A 24,241-nucleotide genomic window follows, 5' to 3' on the forward strand; every position below is an offset into this window, starting at 1 on the left:
AAAGAGCTGTTCACGAAACATTTCCATTGTCCCAGATGTGTTCATGCTGTACAACACATAGTGCAAAACCAGACAGGCCTGAAGCTTTACCTATTTCATGCTGCTTTTCAGAATCTATATTTGAAAGCTGAACACAAGACTTACCAAAGGACAATGTTGTCTCCCGGGCAGCGTTCCTAACTTCCTCTATTTCAGATTGGCACAGATGGGCGACCTGCTCTATACTCTCTACAGCCTGTTAGAAAAAAAGTAAAATTCCAATGGTAGCTTCAGCAAGCATTTTGAGGAACACTTTTTTTGCAAGATAAACACATTCCAAACTGACTCCCATCCCTTCTTGCATCTGACTTCAACTGTGATCTTTCTTTTCTCCCCTAACATATAAGCTTGTACTTGATTTTTACAAACACAATCTCACTTCTGCTGCTTTCTCTTTTCAGGGCACGAGAAAGTGTTAAAACTCTAGCATGCAGTTCACTGCTGCAGTATTGTTAAATTACCATAAAGCAATCAGGACCTTCACTGACAGGTTGTGCAATGGCAACAGCTGCTTTGCAAATCTGACTATTTGAGAGTAAGACCGGTTTGTGGGGCCTATCTTGTGACTTCATGTTTGTAGAAACTGTACTCACAATAATCCCGTGTGCAAACAATTTATTACAGACTTGTAGCTGTTAGATAGCTTTAAAGCTATTCTGACAGTTTCTTATAATAGCAATACAAATATTACTTTTATTTTCTGACTATAATCGCTTATTATTAAAATAAAATGAACTGATTTAACTTCTGATTTCTACAGTTAAAATGTAAGAACCGACTCCATATATAAAATGACTCCAGTGCTCATTTTCATACACACTAGGTGTCTCCCCATCAGATACTGTCTGCTGTGACAGTACTGTAGAAGTTAGGAAGCATCCTTTCTACCATTTTGCTGTGCTGGTCAAATCAAATCGAGACACTCCAAGCTAACTGCAGCTCCCTCTACCTGCTGCCTTTTAAATAACAGCAATAGTACTTTAGACCTGTGGCAGCCAAAGTATTCATCAATCTCAAAAAAAAGGAAGCTGTAAAAGTAACCCTACAAGCTTAAAAAAAATAGATAACACTTCATCACCCAGCAGTTTTTGCCAGATGAAGCAAAACACAAGTAGAGCTATAAATACTTACTCTGAGGTTTTTAAGGGCCAAACACGCAGCTTGCTGAAGTCTTGCATCACAATCAGCTAAAACATCAGTGTAAAAAAGCAGAGCCTAAAGGGAAAAAAAAAAAAAAAAAAAAAAAAAAAAAAAACAGATAAGAAGAAAGGTTTTATAACCTAAGCGTAACTGAGCACTCAAATTCAGACTGACATTAGCACTATTTTACCTACGTGAAATTGAATAAAGGATATAGAGAAATCAGTTGAGCACTTCATGGTTTAGGCTCAAGAATAGATTGATGAAGTGCAACGGTACTATTCTAGGATAAAACAAGTTGCATGTATTCCAGCACCTACTTAGAGAAGCTGATAAGCACTGTAAGTTTTAACCTTTTCCCTAAAGTTCTTGTTTGCTGCTGCACGGGAGAGGCAGGATGTGGCTGCTTTGCTGACGCGGTGGTTGTCATCCAGCTGTAAAATCCCAAGCAGCCGTAAAGTCTGCGGTAGAGGTTGGAGCTTGTTCAATCGCTTTCCTTTCAATTTTTTAAGAGTCTTCAGCCGTCCAGGGCACTGCAGCTCCTCAATTAGCATCACTGCAAGTGAAACGACTTAACTTCAATAAATGACAAATGAAGACATTTTCAAGACAAGACAAACTCCTCTCTAACTCTGTCTCCTTCAGCCTATGAAGTTATTCACATGGCTAATAAGCAAGCTAGGCACGGCAGGAAGCACATCAGGATGACTGCCCCTTTGACCGTCCTGTCTTCTTTCCCTTTCATTGTTTCATTTCCTCCTATGCCAGACTGTCAGACAAACGGAGCAGTGACTAGTATCACAATTTTAGTTCATGGGATGCAACAAGGTCCTTATAAGACCTGGGTGCCTCAAGTACAACATATGATGCAAGAGAACTCCTGCACCTTTGGACATTAGGACAACCAGAACAGTCCTAAAACAAGGAGAAAAAATGATCAAGCCAAATAATTCTTTAAGGAGCTTTGAAAAATCTTGCTGTATTGGTCAAAAAGAAAACCTTGTATGCTTAAAAAAAAAAAAAAAAAAAAAAAAAAAAAAGGAATCAGATGCTGGATTGACGATTTTAATTTGAAGAGTATTCCATTTTTTTTTCACTAATAATGCACAAATCCTGTCCCCTACCTGATAAATCATCTGCATCAAAAATAAGACTAAAGATGCATCCAGTATCAGGACCATTTTAAAAATAATTCATTTCTGATACAGGCTAAATTTTAAAGTGCTGTTGGATTAAGCTTTGGCAAGACTCTGGCTACCTCTTAGAAAGCATGTGCTAGTAACCTCTGAAATTGTACTGCTATTAACTATGTCATTGCTGCTGATATAGCCACACAAAACTACAGACATCTACTCAGTTCTTGAGTCTAGCTGTAGGTTGCTGCCAAATTCTTTTCTGCTCTAACTTCAGTACATCACAGAACCCTTTTTTTAAAACACTTAGGATGAACGTTTCCTTCACACCTCTGCTTGTTTCTTCCTGGTCAGACATGAGAGTCAAGCATGCCTGTCCTGTTCTAACTAAACTTGCATGGTTGTAAGGGGAAATAAAATCAAAGCAAATTGGCAATGCAATGGTAGGGCTGTTTTCTGCTCTGGAAGTTTATCTTTACCAGTAACCCGAAAAGCACGAAGCAGCTCCTGGGCTTGACAATTTGAGTGAAGAAGCCAAGTGCTGCCATTACCTTCTTTAGCAAGTTTTCCCAAGTGTTTGTCCAGGCTGGTAATATGATGTTTCTCCAGGTAGCTATAAAATTGGAATAAAGTAACTGGTTCTGTTTGGTGGTATGGAGAGGGGAGCAATCCATCGCAGGTGACAATCTGCTCTAGAAACCTCCGCAATACTGAAGGGATAACACAGAAAAGAACAAATGAGAAAAGGGTAAGCTGCTTAAAACAAATATGTTCTTTAAAGGCACAAGGACAATTTTAATCCTTGCAACAAAATGAAATCAAAGCAGCCTTGTGTTCAAGGAATGCACTGGTACCTGCTTCTAATTGACCAGGGTATTTTTCCTTCATTTTGAGCGCTGATGTGTATTTCAGTGCATGATGGAATCTTTCTGCTGAAGCAAACAAGATACTGCCAGGCTCTGCAAGATCACTCCAGATTTTCAGATAGTGCTTCTTCTTCTTAGTCTTCTGAATAACTGAAAAGTCACATTTTAGGAAAACAGTGAACTCTGGCACATTTTGGATTTTTCATAAGAAATTATGCACTGCATGGCGTATCTAGGGATGTGTCAGCATAAATTGTGTTTGCGTTATATAGAAGGCTTAGTTCAAAGCTGGAGATTTGCTGCCAGTATTTTAAACATCTGCAAGCACTGATTTCAGCAATCTTTGGTTGTGGTACCAAACAGCCATTAGGAGACCTGAATGATGCCTAGCAGAGCTCTACTGCCCCTCAGTTCATTAGTAACTTTTCCTATTACCTGATTTGAGTTTCAAAAGAACTTTCTGTGAGTTTAACCATTTCCACTTCTTAGAAGTGGCATGCCTCTTGCTGGTAGCGTTTCAGAGATCCTTTCTTATGTATCTTCACAAATGGAAAACTCCAAACCTCTGAACATGAGCCATGTTTTTTCTAAGAATTTAGAATTTATCTGTTAGAACTTTTTTACTTACATGAATGCTTGTAAGGAATCTAGAATGAAACCCTGATGTATCTGGGAAAGCTCAAACAGCATAACCTGTAACTCTCACACCTCTGGAATGCCTTGACAATATGCAGTTACTCACTTTCTTCAACAGATGTATCCAAGACATCCCCCAGGACTTGTGTCTGCTCTGACACTTCTTCCAAAACGCTCTCCTGGACAATCTGGGCTATGTTTGATGATCTGAGTTTCTGAAATGCAACATGCTCATCTCAGTAGCTGAAACAAAGGCAGTACCAAACTCAAGATGAACGAGTATTTGTTTCATAGAATCAAGCTTCTAAAATCTGAGAAAACACCAGCTTCTCTCAAAAGGCCTCTTTTCCCATCACTTCTGAGTACAAAGCTGCTCAGCAGAACAGGACAAATAAATCACATTCTCCTGGAAAAGACTGTCCAGCATTTGAAATTCTTCTCTGCCCCATCCATTGACAACTGTGTAGCAGATCAATAGTAACAGATAAACTGTCCTCTGCAGGCCATCCAAATCAGAGGTGATACTTTGAGGACAATAATGTGCTTGAGCACTAACAGAAATCAACACGAGAATGCGGTCTCAAGGAGAGAGAAGAATTCTTTCTTCCCAATATGCTACCAGTTCTTTCTAGAGGCAGCAGTAATTCCATTCATTAAATAATAATAACAACAACAACAACAACAACAACAACCTCTTATTGACACACAGTGCAACCAAAATTTATCCTACTTCTTCGACAGCCTGCTTTGGGCACAGAAGTATTTGTTAGAACTTCATAAAAACCAAGAGGCTGAAAAAAGGCAGAGGTTTTGTATGACCTTTGTATGATGTGATCTGCCCACATACATGTACACGGCGCATTGCTGGGACACGACTGCCATCCTGCACCACCGCCCTGGAAACCCACAGGCTACCTCTTACCTGTAAAAGAGCTTTGCACAGCTTCAGATGAGTTATCAAAAGTACATCTAAGTTGTCATCACCAGTAGTTACAGCTCTTGCTTCTGTTTTCATGTCACAGCTCAGGGACTGAAACGTGCTGTCATTGTATGTGCTGTTGAATGAATGAAATGAAGCTCAGAGCATTCAAAAATAATTAAAAAAATTGTTTCTATCCTGGATATTCATACCATTAGCAGCTCTGTGCAATTCATACCTAGCCAAGCAGAGTCTATCAGTAAGTAAGTATCCCTGGGATTAGCCTTGCTTTCCCCTTTTCCTTGTCCCCTGTAATAAAGTGCTGCAGGTACCTACCTGATACTGGCTGTTCTTATACTTCCAAATAACGAAAGCTCATCAGCACTGCAGTCAGCATTTAAAAAGTCAAAACTTTCCAGCACTGTTTCCACCATTAAACTTTCCATAGAGGAACGTCTGTGATGAAGCGTCTTTAGCTGTTGATAGAATGGAGGGACAAATACTGTTATTTGCAGGCATCAAACCATTTTGCATGATTTCTTTGTTGATTTTCATATCATTCTGAACAGCAAACCAGTTTGCTTTTCTTCCTTTATTCTTAACACATCAGGAAAGCTAGCTCTTGGTACATCACTGATTCCAAAATAATGCTGCTAATTAATTTTGCAGCATGCTTCAAGGTTTTAGTCTGTTTGTATTCCTCTTTGGATTTCCACACCTGTGAAGGTTGGTACGAGGTATGACTTTCTCTGCATCTCCTTCTATTAGTGTCATATTCCCTGTTTCATATCTAGAAGTAGCAATCTGAGCAGGCTGCTGCATGTCAGTGTAGCATCCAAGAACTTTTCAGATTCTGTTTAACCCAGACTAGTTTCCAGTTTGACTGCATGCAGTTTCTCAATTTATTTTTTTCCAGATTATTGACCTCTGAATGGCATTTGAAGGCTGTCCCTGAGAGATGCAACACAGCCCTTCTGTGTAGTCAGCTCTCAAGGCTGCCTTTTCTGAGTACTGACTGACCTCTGGCGGCCAAACTTATTTTTGGGGAACATGCCACTGACACATCCTGATATCAAACCCACTACAGGGTCACGAAATTTTTACAGCTCCAGGAGTAACAGTGGAAACTACCTGCAGTGGAAGCTACCAAAAGTAAAACACCACCGTACCTTTAATTTATCCCTCATAGATAAAACTTGGTATTCCAATTTCTCCAGTTGGGCTTGCCTGACATCATGTAATTTCAGCAAATTTAACAGTTCTTGGAGAGTTTTATCAATTGACTTTGTACATCCATCTAGTTTTACATCATTTGCAGCATTCAAGCTTTTCTGGCTAATGTTTTCTTGTTCTGTCAGATGGCGATTTCTGGTCTGGTTGAAAGAAGCTCTGCTGCCTTTGCCACGACTCAGAAAACTAGGTGGGTTACTTGGAAATCCATCCGCACACGGAGTCTTCTTCAGAATGTCCAGAGTTGCATGATTTGGAAGTGGATGTTGCTCTTCTGCACAAGCCTCTTGAATAATCACCAATGGCAATGTCCTGTGGTCTGCAGCTGGAGTTGCATTTCTAGACTCTGTCCCTTTCAGATCTTCAGAGCTGAATGAGTCTGCTTCACTCGTCTCCACGGGATCGTGAGCCTTACTCCTCTCATGCACACCAAAATCACAGGCAGCCAAATAGCTCAGTATGCTGGGAGGCTGAGCTTCTTCACTTACATCCCCTTGGTTCTGTCTTTGTTGCAAAACAGACTGCAGCAAACAAATGTATAGGTGAGCACATATATAACTGAAAAGCATAAGACACCACCTAAGATAGAGAGCTGTGGTTTCCTGGCATGGTGAGGCAACACCAAATCTGACTTAGACTCGATATTAGGGAAATGTATATATAACCTTACCAGTATTTGAGACACATTGCAGAAACAGAGAGATCGTATAAAACAACCACTAGATTAAAACCCTCTTGAATGCATGGAGAGGTTTTTCTATTCGCTTAGGCTACCCTTGGCAAAAAGCTGAGCTGAGGAAGAAGAAGGCTTTTTTTACATAGCAGTTCTAAGGTACTGCTCTGCGCCGTGACTACTGAGGCTGGATCCTAGTTGGATTCCCACTACAGAGTATTAGAAACGCGCCCAGATCCCCATCGTCCTGACTGCCATATTTGAGAGAGGCATATTTGGCAGGGATTTCTTTTCTTCTACAAAATCTAAAATGAAACTCAAATTAATAGAGGTTAAAATAAAATAAAAATAATAAAACTAAAATACAAAGAAGCCCCCAGATAATCTGCAATGGTTCTAGAATGTTACACATTTCCACATTTCTGAGTATGCTCTTCAATAGCCTAATCTAATCCACAAATCACATCCTAGGTTTGTGCTTCGCATCTTGTTTTCCTCAGCATACTCACCAGATAGTATTTCTCTCTGAAGCTGGGGGTATTTGGTGGGGTCCAGTTGTATAAAGAGTTCTTCCTGCTACCCACAGAAAACTTGGCAGTGGTTCCAGGTGACAAAAACAGGTTCTCTGTGTCAAAGGGTCTGTAGCAAAAGAAACAAAAACCCATGCGTCAGTACAACCAGCAAGTACAGCTACGTCTAGCAACAGGATTAGTTAGGATTTGAATTGTGACATTTAATAAACACCAGGGTGAATAATAGGAAAGAGGGACTGCCTCTCTGACCAGTGTCTTTGGTTGCACCAGCAGAGAAAGAAGGAAGTAGGTGAAAATAGTGTATATTTTACACAGAATTCACAACACCCTTTAGAAAGCGCCAAAGCCTTTGGAAGAAGAGCCCAACACACCAACAGTCTGACAAGTTCCCTGTCCCACTGTAGTTTTCTATGTGACCAACAGTGCTGGCAAGTATGGTACGGGTTGCTTGCTGATAGCCACTGGACAGCTAGTGAGAAACACACCATATCAGACAGAAAGGAAATATAAAACATATAATAAAGGAAAACTGTAATTAATTTCCCTCCTCTTAACTTCTCACGTTGCACATGGACAGCATCCCGCAGTGCAACTCACCACTGTCATCCTCAGCATGGAGGTAACGCTATGGGAGCTCGCCTAATACAGGTTAATTGGCGAAATTAACCAGTGTCACCCAGCTGGGGTTCATCAAACAGGCCAGTTCCATGCAGTCACACTAACAACCATCTGTATTGTTTCACTGTGTAGAAAATAAATCAGATTTCTGACAGCAAGAACCTTGTAGCCAAAGCCTGCTGTTTACTGATGGAAGCAAATTGCTTCCATCCATGGTGCTTCTTAAGAGACACAGGGATCCATTCCTCAGGTTTTTCATTTGTAGCTTGTAATATAGCAATACAGTAATGCCAAATGACTCTTGGTAGGAAAGGCACAGGAATAACAAGGTAAATCATCTTGCCCCTTTGACAATTACTGGTACCCTCTAGCAAAACACAACGACAGAGCTGCCCTCCACAATTGCAGGCAGTTGCTGTTACTGCAGAATAGCAGGAAGAGAGAGTGAAAAGAAGGGTGAAGACACACTGAAAAGAATCAAGTCTGCTCAAAACCATCTATTATCTCTTGCTTTTAAGCTCTTTGGGTACAATCTGTCATCCTGCTCCGCATTGTACAGCAAACAAAGCATCACGTTGGGACAGATCTAAGAGCCCATCTCACCCAACAGCTTGACGTTGACAGAAGCCAGTAAGGAAACGCACAGGAGACAGGTCGGCTGTAGCAGGCCTTCCCCAGACATATACTCAAATTTCAGGCAATCCATAGCTTAGATGTGTCACGCGCCAGACCTCATAAGCAGAATATTGCCATCAATCGTCACTAGCAGACAAACTCGCCCTTAGCTTGTCTAGCCACTTCTTGTAATCACTGACACAAGATCTGTGTAGGTCAGAAGGATGCAGAAGTTTGATTATTTAACTTTGAAACACAGAACAAGTACTTTGACTGGGGGTGTCCTCTGTGGCTAGTTGCCTCCTTTTCACACTGTGCACCGCGAACACCTACGCCTACACAGCAACACTTTTTCAAGCGTGAAAAATTCTAAACTATTTAGTTTCTCCTTGTGATGAAAGCGACCCCAGCTCTGACCATTTTTGTTGTCCTCTTTCTATTTCTACATTGCCAAATGCACGTTGACCTTTGCTTATCACTCATTAACCAAAATGCACGACATTACAACGCCTTTGTTAAGGCCAATGCTAATACTGTGTATGACACTCCTTTAGCTTGCCTTAGCACCTCTGCAGGACTTCAGCATTCATGTCCAAAACACGTCCCCAGCCTGACCTTGAAGAGGTTTACAACTCATCAGAGCTTGTGTTTCCTAGACTGAACCTCCCATGACATCAGCAGCTTTGCACTTTGACACACTCAGGTGCCTCAGCCTTGCCAGCACCATGCACAGATACCAGTGAGATGTTTCATCAAACCCCCACCCTGCGGAGGGGTGAAATACTTGAGATTTCTATCATTTCCTCACCCTTCTTTATTTTGCTGTTGGGTGTGTAAGGAGGACACTTCCTGGATTACTTATGTTCCTCTGAGGACGTAATGGGGCAGAGCACAGAAGAGCTGAACTCAATTCTGTCTTCAGCTCCAAAGGCTCTGATCTCCTCTCTCCCAGTGGCAGGACAGCACCTAAACCAGCCTCCTTCTGTCCAGTCCCACCACGTATTAAATAGCCATAAGGCTCATAGTGGATAGACATATCTGAACGTCCCCATTAAGCCTGCAGATCCAGGCTTGCATTGATCCCAACAAAAACTCTGGTTAGCTGGAGCAGGCTCACTTATTAACACGTCATGAGATTTTTTTTTTCCTTTTCTAATGACTATACATGCAAACATGTACTATGCAAACATAGATGCAATTTTAGCAGGGTGATCAGAGTTTGGTGTTGTGGCATAATGAGCACCTATGTCAAGATTAGCACAGCTTGTTATTGGACTAAGCTATGAAACATCATTTGGATCCAAAGCACAGCAGTATATTGATGGACTAATACCTAAACATACCTGTGTGAGTATTTATTCATATAAGTTTTTGGCTATAGCAGGACAGTGAGTAGGGATGTACCCCCCTTGTGCTCCCTCCCCCTCTCCCCCCCCCCCAAAGAAAAACAGACTTTTTTTCTTTTTTATTCTCCCTTCAGGTCTTCTCTCCTTCTCCAGGAACCCTTGTGAGCCAGGCCAGCATATGCTCAAAGCAGGCAGAAATTACAAGAGCGGTTGTGGCTGGCTGGTACCCTTAGATCCCAGAACAGGGTGCTAACTGAAGTTTTGAGAAGAGAATACAGGCTTTCTTTTTGTCCTCCATGAGAGAGAATTCAGACTGCTGTTTAGGTTGGCAAAAGAAACCAAGGCTCCTGCCAAACTGGCCAGCAAAGCAATTCTGCAACAGGCCCAAGCTCATTCATGCTCCTCATGGCATAATCTATAAAGGAGCTGAAGGAACTTTTATTAGAGGCCAGAAGACTAGTGGCCTAGTTAAAGAAAATATACATTTAGAAGTGGAAGAGTGATCTACACTTGGATTCCTCACAAAGCAGGTCCGTAGTGAAAGCTTGCCTTTCAGGGATGTTTGGGCACAGCTGATAGGTTTGTTTAGTCATTCTTGAATCAAAGAAAAAGCAGCTGTTTTAGAGTGCTTTATCTTTGAAAATAGAAACAGCCTGAATTATCACCACGCAACTTCTCATTCCTGTAAACAAACAGGCTGTCAAAGAAGAAGAGTCTGCCAGCCTGCCTTCTGTGCGGAAGTGCTCTGGAGATTCCACTTGGTAGGATCCCAACACCTTCCACAGAACTGAAACACAGCAGAGATGCACAGCTGAAGTCTTCTCATACACAGGGAAATTCAAGTGGGGATTAACTACCAAAAAAGTGCATCACTGCTAGTCCTTCTCCCAGCTTGTTTGTTGCCAGCCCTAAAAGCTGGGTGATGTTTGTCCCAAATGCCATGGGAGGGCCCGTCTTTGCCAGTCAAAAACTGCTGCAACAAGCAGGTATCAACATAATTTAAGTTACACATTTCTAGAAAATTCAGTCACAAATACCACTTGCTTTGGAGACATAGGCTATCATCTGAGAAACCATACAGTATCCCAGAATAGGAAGGGCTTTTCTTCATACAGCTCTTTTGGAAGAAAAAAAATTGTAACATACATACGTATTTATGTCAGTTATTGACAGTGACAAAAGCCAAGCAAGTAAACTCAGCAAGAGCAAGTATGAAGTAAACCTGTTAGAGGGCCATTGGTGTGGGTTAGCACAAAAGAGAAGTGATCTCAAACCTCCATCACAAGCATGCCATCGCTCAGCATGCACTTTCCATAAGGGCAAAAACAAATTTTATACCTAGAGTTCATTAAAGCATGTCTCTTTTACTCCACAGAGATTTCTAGGGATGTTAGGCTTGAAATCATAGGGAGAAAAGACTTCACTTATAAGAAAGACACTTCTGCGAACAGTATCCTGCCTGTAGTCCCTTCTGCCTTAAAGCTGTGTAGAGGGTTTTTGATGATTTTTACATCCAGATTAAAGCCAATGGGAGTTTTGGAGGTGTATGTGTGCACTGTGGGGTGAGTGGGAAGAAGTGACAAATATTTATTTAGCATCTGACTTTGCTAGGGGTGTCTAAGAGCCCATATAAGCCCCATACCCCCTTTCTCTACTTCCTTTCCCAATTTTAACACATGCAAATGTCAAAACCCAAAAGTTCAACTGGCCTTTAAAAGGTCTTTCATTTTAAAATCTGTTTCTACATTAAAAAAAAAGAAATAGGTATCATGCAGCTTGCAGCATCCTCACTCCACACACTTGTCAATAATTGTAACATGAACGTCTGCTTTCAGATTCAAATGAGAATATGTATGTGCTTTGCCACAAGTAAGAAGCTTTACAGAACATACAATGCATGATCACAGCAAGCTTCCCGAATAAGGCTTTGTTACCCAACTAATTAGTGGCTCAGCTTCTCAAATAAGTTAGAGGCTTCAGAAGCCTCAGAGCAGCTGCAGCAACTCACCAAAACATCTACTGATACCCAATGTTAGATCTCAGGAGGAAAAAAGTTGCCATAAACAGGTGCACACAGAACTCTGCTGTGTGAGTTTGTTTCTCATCGACTTGGAGCAAAGTGTGTGTTTGAAAATAAGTTTCAGATGTTGGTGCTAAGCCTTATGTTTCAGCCCAATTGTATTTACAGTTCAACAGAATGGGTTTTCAAGAACCACAGTATACACAAAAGGCAGGCAGAAAATAGCATGCTGATCAATAAAGCTCTTCTTTCCTCTCTCCCAGAAAGTCAACCTGAAAACTGTTTCTCAGCACTCAAAGGTTTTCTGTTGCAATTCCTATTCATGTGGCAGTTCTCCCGTTTGTGGCTTAAAAGCCTAAGTCAAATTATGTCAAGGTTTAATTATGTCAACAATTAAGTGAAGGTTCAAGTCTAATTATGCTTCCAAAGGTAATTAAAAGTAGAAATAGGGTATTAAGACTTGATTTTCAAGCCTGACTATAAAATACATTTGGTTATTTTACCCAAAGGGCAGGGAAACGTTTCTCTTTTGGTAAGATCTATTTGGCAGACCACACATTAAACACATACAAACTTTTTATTTTTAATTTTTGGTGATTTTTAAGAAAACAAGAAGCCACTTAGGTCAGAGAAGCACTGTTTAAGGCTGTGTCATGAGTGAGTCTGACCTGCAAGCCATTACATGGTGCCCTTCCTAATCTAAACATTGCTCGTTTTCTGCTTTTCCCTAAGAGAGCCTAGATCCATAAGGACCTTCTGGAAAGGCCAATCTTTGATGTCATGTTCAAAAGCTCCTTTGACATGGTGGGCTGAGAAGAACTGAGCACCACAATAAGCCACATACAGAAGTACAAGTGAGGATGTCCCACTTTTTAATTAGGCATTTCACTAAAACAACTAAAATTAATCCCTGCACAGTAGTAACTGAAAAAAGCTAAGAAGTTTTGATTTGTTACAGACAAGATGCTCAGTGTGCACTGACATTCCCAAGCTTTAAGCTGCTGCCTTTGCTTCCCAAGAAGCTGAGAAGCTTTCCCCAGTACCAATCTGATCTGTTGTGAAGCTTACTGAATTATATAACTGCTTTCCACGTTAGGAAGGTAGGAAAAAAAACACCAGCATCCTACAGGCAAGGTTATATCAGGGTATTCACACAGCCCAAACCCTCACAAACCCAAGAAAAAGCAGTAGTTAATGAGCTGCAAAATCATTTTCCTCACTTCTTCAGAGATTCTCAGGAAAGCAGGTCACTCATTTTCTTACTAATAAAAAAAATCTTAATAAGTTCAGAGAGTTATCATATGATCTGTAGACAGAGCTACAAATTAATACATATCAGATACTGCTGTTGGGAAAGGACTAATTTAGGCTCATCATACACCTACTCAGACTTAACCAACTAGAGTTGAAGAACTCTAGAAGAACAACTAGAAGATAAAGCCTGGCAAGACTGCAGTGGTACACCCAAATAAGAAAACAAAGCAGAAGTAACAGTACAACCTGAAAAATCTATAGTGGTATGTCTAGAGAAGAAGTTTGAGTGCAGCATCCACAGAAGTGAGAATTTGTTTTTAATAACATCAGTAATCAACTACAAAAACTAGTACAAACAAGTATAAAACAATTTAACAAGTCACAGGCACCATGAAAATAATGAGCTGTTTTAAATGTGCATCTGTATACTAGGCTTCCCTGCTGTGCACAAACAGGCCTTATATCAACAACTGTGGTCAAAGTGCAAATACGAAGGTGCTAAGTCTTCAGAGAAGCTTAATTTTTTAATGACTTGTGGCCTGGTAATAGCAGTTGCCCTAGATTCTAAGTAAGTATATTTTTCCATTGTGCCCAGAAGCTGCTACTTGCAGTTTCATTTCATAATCTTTAAGATTGTTTATGTACATACATTGATTGGAGCTAGAGTTGAATGCTCATTCAGAACAGTCTTAAAGTAAGCAAAAGCTTACAATCAGCTCTTGTGGCTAGCCGTGGCTGTGGTAACAACTGTAGAAAAAACTGAACGGTCACAGAAATAGGTTCTGCCCCTTCCACCCTGTGCTCCCATTCCAGAGGGCTGGTTCCACAGATCCAGAGATCAGGCCCAGCAGCTGGAGTTGCTGTAAGGAAGTGTGAGGCTTCTATCTATCCTGCACCTGCTCTGCAAATAGAAAGAGGACTACGATGCTGAATGCTGCTAAGTGACATACATGTACTTAAGAATCTTTATTTCACTTTTTCTGGCTCCTTTTTTTTTTTTTTTCCATTTTAAGCTGTACTTACTTCCAGAGGACCTCCAGTTGCAGCTTGATAGTGCCCAGCTCAGTTATATCCACAATGATTGCCTGAGGCTTGGTTGTAAAGAAGTTTATGCTGTCACATGTCACAACTCCAACTAGAATAGTGGCCAGTCCTCGCAGTTCCGTCACCTGTGGAGACAAATATCCATTTTTATCTTAGCAGACAATCCTAAGAGTCATGTGTATGGAAAGGCAAATTTCCCAGGCTCAGATCTGCTCAGAGGCCCACAACAAACTTAAAACCTCGATGCTCATACATCCTAAACTGCTGTGAGCCAATAATCCCACAAGGAATATGCCATGGATTGCTAACACAGAAGAGGAGATGCCTGGGCCATGAAAAGAAACAGAGCTGTACAGCACTTCTAATAACACAGTTTGGAGAACTGTGATTATTTGGAGAACTGTGATTAAGAACAAACTTAGTCTGAAATTTGGAAATTCTAGCTCAAGTAGTCATTGATAGTACAGAGTCTAGCCTGCATCTTATTACAAGAACACTGTCATAAATTTATATATAAATAACACAAGCAAGTATATTAGCCTACCTACACTAGAATATTTCAAGTCTAACCTGCCTGAAGAATCTCGAAGTGCAGCTGTCTCCATCTACTGTGACCCTTCTAACTGTTCTGAGCTAACCTGTGGAGCAAAATCTGAACATAAGCACCTGTTCTTCCTTCTAGCTCTGCAGGCAGCTCCGAGTTCATTAGCAATCCAGGTGCAGGCCTGCAGTTTTTTCAGCTACTTAAATAAAACAAACTAAATCAAACTTTTGCTATACATCTTTGCTATTGAAAACATATCTATTCTGCATCAAGTTGTTCCAAAACAAGTGCATAAAGCATCAGACAGTACAGAATTTTGGCACAAGTACCGAAAGTCCACTTCAGGAATTAGTTCCATGCCTGCATCTCCTTTAAACATAAGCAAAAGCTGTGCTCCTAGGCTCCTCTCAGAAAGTTCTTTGGCACTTTTCAAGTTCATATTTTTTCAAACCTACTATGAATTTGTTCTGGGTAAAGATTAAGAACAAATTAGAAAGAGAAGAATGGTGTGGAGAACATTAGTCAGACTTCCATAAGCTGACAGAAAAAGTAAAGCTTTGCATTAGCTCTTATGAAACAAAGCCTTTCATTGTCATAGAAATACACATTTTTACAACTATTACAGGAAAAAAAAGAAAAGCCTCTCAATTAGCCTCTTACCTGATCTTCATTGTACAGCGGCACCCAAAAACATGTTATAAGCACTTTTCTAAAGGCTGTGCTGGCAAGATGCCAAGAAGTCCCACATACGTAACCCACTTCTTGATGCCAGATAGGAGGGGAACATTGCAATAGCTGCTTTAACATCACTGCCAGAGCTTGAAACACTACACTGGCACAGTTTCCTAATAGACTAGGGTCCAGCACAGATTTCGATCTCAGCTCCTTTTAGGTTGACAGGAGTCACAGTGCAGATTCCAGCCCATGAAAGGTGCCAGACTACACTGGAATTGCTGTTTAAGGATTAACTCCACCTGCTAGGTATGTACCAGAACCAGTGCCAGCTGCATAAGGGTCCACAAGTACTACAAGTTTCCTCCAAGAAATACCCACAAAACATCACCTTTACATCAAGGACCACTACTACTGGTCCCTTACTGTTAAAGATAAGGCCTCTTTTGAGGTACTTTATCTTTCTTCAGCAACCTGATACTACTACTTAAAGTACACCTTGTACTGACATATAAATGCCATTAGCTTATTGGAAACATGGAGCATCACTTAATGCAAACATGATAAAATAATCTGTAGCACACCCACATAGGGGGATGTTTGAACTACACATTCAGAATGCACATGTGCAGTGATATGTTTTCCATATACCCATTTTTCTTTTTCAGTAGAAAACAGAACTCTAGGTACTTAATATCCCACATGGGTAATACAAGTAATACACATCTTTGTGTCTCCACATCTAAAATTTACCCTACAGTAACCTAGATATTGATTTAAGATGTCTTTCCTTTTTTTTTTTTTTTTAAAAAAAAAAAAAAGAAAAAAAAACACAGACCAGACTCCAGAACATGGGAAAGCAAATGCACCAGTACAGTACACAGTGCTCCTAGCACTGGTAAGGAAGAACAGAAGTAGAATTCTGTTCAATACACAACACGTTGATTAACTGCTATTTTTACAAGACTAAGAAAATAAAGCTATACAGGAGTTTTGACAAATGCATGGTACACTAACAGGTAAGCAGTAAGACAGAAGACCTGTTAACACACTGATTCCAATCCAACCATTATACACCACACCTTGATTTCAAACTGCTCGTGGAGATTAGGTATGAAAATCTTTTCTTCTTCGTCCCATGTTTGGCTGTCGTCAGTCTCAATCTTGCCTTTCAACCGCCATTTTTGGCGTCCCAGTCGCACAAAAACCTGGAAACCACAAAGAGAAGCCACAAACAGAAGGATGGTATGTCAACATAACCCAGAACACTCTGGCCCACAAGCCTCACTCTGTTCCAGTACTGCAGAGGCAAAGCTGTTCTTTTGATCACTGTGCGTTTAGGAACTCGTATAAAGTAGAAGGCTGGAGGCAAGGTTCAGGCTGTCAGATTTAACACTTTAAATCAATGTCTAACGACACATCCCATCCATTCCAAAAGACTTGTAAAACTATGTCTACCTGGTGCAGAAGTACTGAAATACAAGGCTCATTGGAATTGATTTGGAATCACTACAAGTAGGAGAGCAACTCTGTAATATACTGAGATGCATTCAAATCGTGCCAAGGGCAGTCTTCCAAGAAACAGGCAGCAACTGTTACTTGATTCTAGGGCAACTTTGAAGATAAAGACCTGCTAGGTTGGTTTTCATAGACAATCACTGCCATCTGTTAAAACCTCTCCTAACACTTAAGTCTTTTTCTCTTAAGTCTCAAAGGCCAGAGCAACCAATGAGTGTGCCACAGCACTGCCCTCACCAGAGCAGTGCTTGGTTTAATCATAGTCTGTTTACCCGCTCGCCTTCTACGTGTCGCACCCTTGCACTCTGGTTCCTCTACTGTAAATTCATAGCAGTAAAATAAAGGGTAAAATGAATCACTGTATACGGCACCTCATATTGGTCCCCTGGGCAGAGACGTGCGAAGCCCACCAAGCCTGAAAAGAAAAGAAAAGCTCATCATATTTGAAGAGTTTTACGAGTTTTACAATGTCTCACAAAGCTTCAGCTTACAATAAACAAAGAGACAATCTGGTAAACACCCCTTTGTGCTCAGCTCCACACAGAAGCTATTCCTATAGCCCAAACCTCTTCAGAAAAACTTAAATTGAGACAAAGAAAGAAAGTTTGTCAGTTTTTGTACTAGAGTATAAGATACCATTGCAGATCTATTTCATAGCACTGAAGCAAACAAGTTTGCCAGAATTCTCTTCAGGGTCTGATCCAGAAAAACAGTGGAAGCAGCCAACACTAATTTTGGGTTTCCTATGTAGAAATCTGATTTGTTGAGAACCTATTTATTCATCTGATAAATCTCAAAGAAAACACGCGAAGAACATACCTTTCATCTTCAAGTGAAACTCTCCTAAATGGACCTCCAACGCCCCTTCTATAAAGCACATGTCCTAGAAGGAAGACTGAACAGTCACTAGGAGTGAAAAGCAGTGAGGAGTAGCTACCCTTCCCATACATACCATTTTCTTATCTTTAAAGAACTTTGGCTGTTTGGTTTTTGTTTGTTTGTTTGTTTTTAATATATATTTTAACTCATAGACAACAACATTTGCACTAGTGGAGGCCAATGGAGAGATCATTCATACCACTTTTCACAGAAACACAGAATTTCTAGGTTGGAAGAGACCTCAAGATCATCGAGTCCAACCTCTGACCTACCACTAACCAGTCCTCCACTAAACCATATCCCTAAGCTCTACATCTAAACGTCTTTTAAAGACCTCCAGGGATGGTGACTCCACCACTTCCCTGGGCAGCCCGTTCCAATGTCTAACAACCCTTTCAGTAAAGAAGTTCTTCCTAATATCCAACCTAAAACTCCCCTGGTGCAACTTCAGCCCATTCCCCCTCGTCCTGTCACCAGGCACGAGGGAGAACAGACCAACCCCCACCTCACTACAGCCTCCTTTAAGCTAGAAAATTGTGATGCCTCTCCACAGGAGAATGGAATTGCTTAAGCAATTCACCTTCAGTTACCTTCCACTGTTTGTTCTACAAAAATAGCATGGCTTACTTGTGATGTATTTAATTCTCATCACATTACTTCCAGTGGAAGTCATAATTAACTCTAGTATTAAAGCAGAAATTAAATGAATTTTTCAGTTGTCCTCACAAATGCATGAAGCCAAGTTAAGTAGGGGACAAAAAAAAAAAAACACGAAGGAATGACACACAGAACTCAAGAGCTTTGCCTGTGAGGTATTTATCTCACAAGCTTCAATTTGCATTATATACCTGTATTTCAGTTTTGTTTTTAAACCCCCACCAATAATAAAAAGCCAACAGCAAGTTCTGGTACGTTTTTTGCTAAGAAACAGTCAGGTCATCACTACATATGAGCAGTATTCCCTACCTCTGTGCATCCCTGAAAGTTCTTGTAGAGCTCCACTAGACTCTCCCTGGAGGCTTTGGTGGAAGGAGACAAGGCAAAGGCATGTTTCATGTTAGTGGCCCCATCACGCAGTCTGCACTGGATACAGTAAGCTTCATAGAGTTCTTCCACCTACAAGATTTTTAGGTGAGGAAAAGAATTTACAAGAATTACCATGACATAATTTTAATATGTTTTGGGAAGGAACATTGTCAGTCTTTAACAGAGGGGGAGAAAAAAAAAAAAAAAAAACACACTCAAACCACCCATAACCAAAACCATTTATCTTGGTATTGCACCACAATGCGACACCTGCATTTTACAGACTGATCAGAGTGCAACAGTTTGTAGATATTCCAGCAAAAGAAGGAGGGGATATTGAGAAATAACTCTGTGATTATTAGATTGGAAGACAGCGAGTAGAGTAACACTTTGTTCAGGGAAAAATTACTCAGGGAGAATAAAGTTAATTCCCTGAATATACATTAACACACCTACACCTTTACCCATGTCAGAGGAGAGATTTAATTCCTTTGGAAGCAGATCATAGACATACACAATAAAGAACAGCCCATCTAGGCCCCTTGTGGGAAAGGGGGCAGGGGGATAATGTGTGAAACTTCCGAAAGCAGAGTTATTTATTTATTTTCCGAACAAACTGGCAGAGTACGCAAATTGGTTTCACAGGCAAGCTCAGGTTGGACTGTGCCAAACATTCAGCCTGAATAGAACCATTCAAGAAAATAAATAAATAAAAATCGCCTCCTTCAGTAACGGACTGGCTACAGCTTTCAGAAAGTACCCAGAAATTCCCCTTCAGACAAATTATAGTTAAAGTATTTTCTATTCAGAGAGTTTGCTTACATAGCAATGTAAGCCTTACACATGCAACATATAAAACCCCCTTACCTTGCTTATGTGGAACTCCAATTTTCTAATGTATCTCTCCACAGAGCGAATTTGCTTTTGAAGAGGGGGGAGAGAAGGGGGACTTGGTTAGTTATTTCAGTATTTCCTAAACATGCCTTTAAGTAACACAGTAAGCAACACTTTTTTTTTTCCTTCACCTACAATATTTCATCTCATCTTCACAAATCTTACCTTATCCAGGTCATAGTAGAAGGCCTGAAAGAAAAAAAACACAGGCTGAACAGGAGAGCATGCATAGTAACAATATTTTGACTTTTATTGCAAAACTCACTATGCATTTAGTGACACTGAATTAAGATGTACTGTTTACTACAAGCAGACAGACAAAAACGTTTAGAATCAGTCTCATTTTCTGCATGTGGCTGGTTTGGCACTTCCAACACCCCAACGGATGCTTGAAATGAGACATTCTTTCACCATCAGCTATAAAAAGGACTTGGATGTTCATTGGTCATGGTGCACGGGACTTTTTTTGTCTAGATATTACTTTCCAAATGGAAGGCAAAGTTGGATCTGAGAGTTGTCTTTTCATTAGCACTGTTGCTAACAGTTCTAGGGAATTGTGAACACAGCAGAATCTAAGTTGTTAGGACACATTCACCAACTACTGAAAACAAAGCCTGGTCTTTCTGCTTCTCTCCATACAGACTCAGGTATGAACACTGATCACTGAACAGATGCACGGAGATACCACCTAAGTAAGAAAAGGAATACGATCTAAACATCACAGTTGGCTGTTGAAACGGGGAAATTCTAACTTCATTTCTCACATCTAGACCTAACTTACTTCATAAATTCTAGAGTGTGCTGCTTTGCTGGATCTTACCTCAGTGTTTTAACTGTAAAACCCCTGGGAGTCCCAGAAGTGAGAGATACCATCTAGTTTTGTGCCAGCCTTTTAGAAGTCATTTAGGCATTAACATTAAGAGCAACATACCAATCTGGAGTTCCTTTTCGTATCTTTGTGCCGACCAGAGAGATAATCCAACTCAGCCTGATGTGCTTCCAAGTATTCACTGGAGAAAAAGAAAACCTCAAGTGTTATATCCTTCTGGTACATTCATTATAACACCTTCTCAAAGATTTTTTTCAGTAGCATGTTAAAAAGTAACTTTTTAACATCTCTAGAGAAGACTTCTCTTGCTTTACTCTCTAGATATTTGAATGGCCATATAGAGGAACGTGGGTCAATGGATGAGAAGGGATGGTTTCCATAAGTAAATATTTGTCCTATATGTAGGACACTCATAGAGGATCAGGAGACAGATGTACAAGAGCATCTGTAAGAAGAGGAACTTAAGTATATGTCGTGGTTTAACCCGGCTGGCAGCTAAACACCACGCAGCCATTCGCTCACCCTCCCCCCTCCCTCTCTGGGACGGGGGAGAGAAATGGAAAGTGAAGCCCGTGAGTTGAGATAAGAACAGTTTAATAAGACAGGAAAATAATAATAATAATAATAACACAATGATGATAATAATACTACTACTAATAATATGTACAAACAAGTGATGCACAATGCAATTGCTCACCACCCGCTGACCGATGCCCAGCTTAACCCCGAGCAGTCCGGCCCCCCTCCCCCGGCTAGCCACCCCTATATATTGTTTAGCATGACGTCAGATGGTATGGAATACCCCTTTGGCTAGTTCGGGTCACCTGTCCTGGGTCTGTCCCCTCCCAGCTCTTACTGCACCCCCAGCCTGCCTGTTGGCAGGACAGAGCGAAAGGCTGAGATGTCCTTGGCTTGGTATAAGCACTGCTCTGCAACAATTAAAACATCGGGGTGTTATCAGCACTCTTCTCATCCTAAGCCAAAACACAGCATTCCACCAGCTACTAGGAAGAAAATTAATTCTGTTCTAACTGAAACCAGGACAGTATAAAGTGAGTGCCCACAGATGTTCAATATTGCTACCCAACATTCAAAGATGATGTACATTAAGAATCTCCCTAATCCTTGTCACTCCTCCAGGAGGAGAATGCTACACTGCAATTCAAGAAAGCGAACACTGGTGCATAATGTATATACATGTGCACATGCACACTGAATTCAGACTTTTTTTGTTGTTTCCCTTCATTTAAAGTAAAGTGAAAGATAAGCTTTATTCTATAAATGTGAGGTAAAAAAGCAGCAGAGCTGGAAGAACTACTGAAGGCATGAAGAAAGGAGGGATGGAGGAAGAGAACAGCAAGTTTTAAAACAGCCCAACACACAAAGCCCCTTTTATTTTATTTTCTATTTTTTGTTTGGCCTTCTGGAACATTTTCTGTTAGGTAGAAAAACAGTTTATTTGTTCAGCAAGTCTTATCTTACAGACACTGAGGAGTAAGTCTTCAACCAATTCCACCTTACAAAGTCAAAGAACTGCAACATGAAGCACTTGGGCTGCAGAACAAAGCTCGTAGAAATACTCTTAAGATAGGGCAGATGTCATTCAGTGTATTAGCAAACAGAAGTGAATACCACCTTCTAGCATACTAGAAACTTTCTTAACGTAACCGTTACTTTTTCCAGAACAGGAACTATTTTGCAAGGTGTGAAGCACTTGATGCCAGTTGGCTCCCACAGAGTTGCTTACATGCATGGGTTATCCCTTTGGAGTTCTCACAATGCCTTGAACTATTACTGCTGACATCTCCTTCCAATTTTGCTTTTAATACAGATCATGCTTAGGTAACTTTTTCCTCTAATGTTGAAATAGGAAAGAAAAAGTCACTTTGTAAATACAACATAAGACACAGTCGCTGAGCAGTCAAAATAACTTCATGTCAGACAGCTGTACTTTTCACATTTGCTTTGATGCATTTCATTTTTCTTACTGTTGACAAGAACAGATCCTTCAAGACACTCAATGGCTGCAGCATTCAGCAGCCTACTCTTTACCTTTGCCTGTTAACTGCTCAGTGCAGGAGTAGCCAGGGCTGGTAGCAAGAAAGATTTTGCTTTCCTTTTAGGAGAGCTTTATCACTTTTAGATTTAGGCATGTTAGAGTTGCTAGCTTGATGGAATGGTATCCAGATGGTTAACAGAAGAGTTATTTGCTATAGCTATAAAGAAGGAGGCACATAAAACATATTCTGTTCTAAAAACTCAAGTCGCTCCTGCACCAAATGGACTTAATCTGTATCTACTTAAAGTTTGGACTTCCTATTGCTATTCGATACAGTTGTTTTCTGTAGGTTACTTTAGTCAATTAGTTAGCTACTCAGTTTTGGCATGATTCAGATCATATGGCATTCCCTGTAGAACTGGGAACACTAATCCACTTTATGGTTTCTCTCTCTAAGCGCTGATAAATTCTAAACTCTGCAAAAACATTTCATTATTTGTTTTAAATCTAAATCATAAAAAGACATGGACTGTGTTTTTTTTTTCCTCTGTTCTTTTTTAGGGCTAGAACTTAGTAGTCCTTTATCAGAATAAAAACATGAGTGTGCGATAAATTATTACCGTGCTTTTTATGTTCTTTCCTTAAGAAAAAAACCAACTATAATCATAATTAATACAGTAGCAAAATTCTGAGGGAAGCAGAAACATATAGAAATGAACTTCATTAGTGGGATGCCAGCAAAAACATACATGAATCAACTGTTAGTGGGATGGCAGCAGTAACAGGAAAGTAACAAGTTTTACAAATCCAAGGGACAACATTTTATCTTCCAACAGCTGCCTCAGGGTGCAAATGAAGTTCCTGCAATATTAGACCAGATCTATCAACATGAACTCTAATGATTCATATTTTATATAGTAAGGTTTCAGGACTTAGTTAAAGCTTCATCAGTTTCCTCTCACTAATGGAGTCAAAGATGTGAAGTGCAAACAGCATTTACCACAACTTCTCAACTTCTGGTCTGTAACACCAAGAAAGCAAGCTCATCTGTTTTATTTGCCATTTCAGTAGTGAACAAAAGTGTTTCGGTGATGTAACTGACAGCTCCCTCAAAGCCAGAACACCCCAAATTCGGGTTGCCAGCCCAGTCTTTGATCTGTTATGTCTGCTACATACACCTCACATCTGCCAGATGGAGAAAATGGACAAATTGGGCCTTTAGCCTTTTTAGTCAAGTCTTTACTAACATAACAATGTCTACAACCATAGACAACAGCAGTCAACTATAATAAAGACTCTGAAACAGTGCTACTTTTAAAGCAATAAAACTGAAATAACACATTTAGTAATCTTATTTACACTGCCATAAGAAGATAGAGTTGTACTACAGATCTGTTTCATCACTTCAAGTCAATTAAGTCTTTCAGGGGGATCTGCTTAGCTCTTCTCTTACAACAAGCCACCCAGCGATGAAAGAAGATTTTTAAACTCCAGAGTAGCATGCTATTTAAAGAATGGCAAACAGAGACAGAGAACAATGTCATACACAGAGTTAAGCAGCATGACTAGGTACAGTAAATTACAATATTTAAAAAGAGTCCTTACTTAAGTCCTTTCTTCAAAGCTTCAAAAATTTTCTTCACCTGCAGTGGTTTTGGATCCCAGATGACTGCCCCTTTCTGCAGTGAAGAATATGCCTTGGGTGACTTCAGTGACATTCTTGATCTCACTGAACTTCTGTTGAGAGACTTTCTGTAGAAAAAGAAGAGAAATATGGGAAAGATGCAAAACACATCACCTCGGAGAAGAGATGC

At 40.3% G+C, this 24,241-nt stretch overlaps 1 protein-coding gene across 1 annotated transcript in view; it reads right to left on the reverse strand.

The window, feature by feature from the left end:
• RIPOR3 (RIPOR family member 3) overlaps nt 1–24,241 on the reverse strand; it is a 30,278-nt gene that overhangs the window by 1,695 nt on the left and 4,342 nt on the right. Inside the window, exons 2-20 of the mRNA XM_032198347.1 lie at nt 24,033–24,179; nt 20,531–20,609; nt 19,765–19,788; nt 19,573–19,626; nt 18,646–18,795; nt 17,620–17,683; nt 17,172–17,215; nt 16,365–16,490; nt 14,046–14,191; nt 7,146–7,275; nt 5,903–6,484; nt 5,070–5,209; nt 4,737–4,869; nt 3,921–4,029; nt 3,167–3,328; nt 2,864–3,022; nt 1,533–1,735; nt 1,171–1,254; nt 145–235 (exon numbers count right to left, since the gene is read on the reverse strand). Coding sequence (XP_032054238.1) covers nt 145–235; nt 1,171–1,254; nt 1,533–1,735; nt 2,864–3,022; nt 3,167–3,328; nt 3,921–4,029; nt 4,737–4,869; nt 5,070–5,209; nt 5,903–6,484; nt 7,146–7,275; nt 14,046–14,191; nt 16,365–16,490; nt 17,172–17,215; nt 17,620–17,683; nt 18,646–18,795; nt 19,573–19,626; nt 19,765–19,788; nt 20,531–20,609; nt 24,033–24,179 — 2,627 coding nt within the window. The remainder of the gene's footprint in view (nt 1–144; nt 236–1,170; nt 1,255–1,532; nt 1,736–2,863; nt 3,023–3,166; nt 3,329–3,920; nt 4,030–4,736; nt 4,870–5,069; nt 5,210–5,902; nt 6,485–7,145; nt 7,276–14,045; nt 14,192–16,364; nt 16,491–17,171; nt 17,216–17,619; nt 17,684–18,645; nt 18,796–19,572; nt 19,627–19,764; nt 19,789–20,530; nt 20,610–24,032; nt 24,180–24,241) is intronic.

Source organism: Aythya fuligula, chromosome 16 (genome assembly GCF_009819795.1).
Source record: "Aythya fuligula isolate bAytFul2 chromosome 16, bAytFul2.pri, whole genome shotgun sequence".
Classification (NCBI taxonomy): domain Eukaryota; kingdom Metazoa; phylum Chordata; class Aves; order Anseriformes; family Anatidae; genus Aythya; species Aythya fuligula.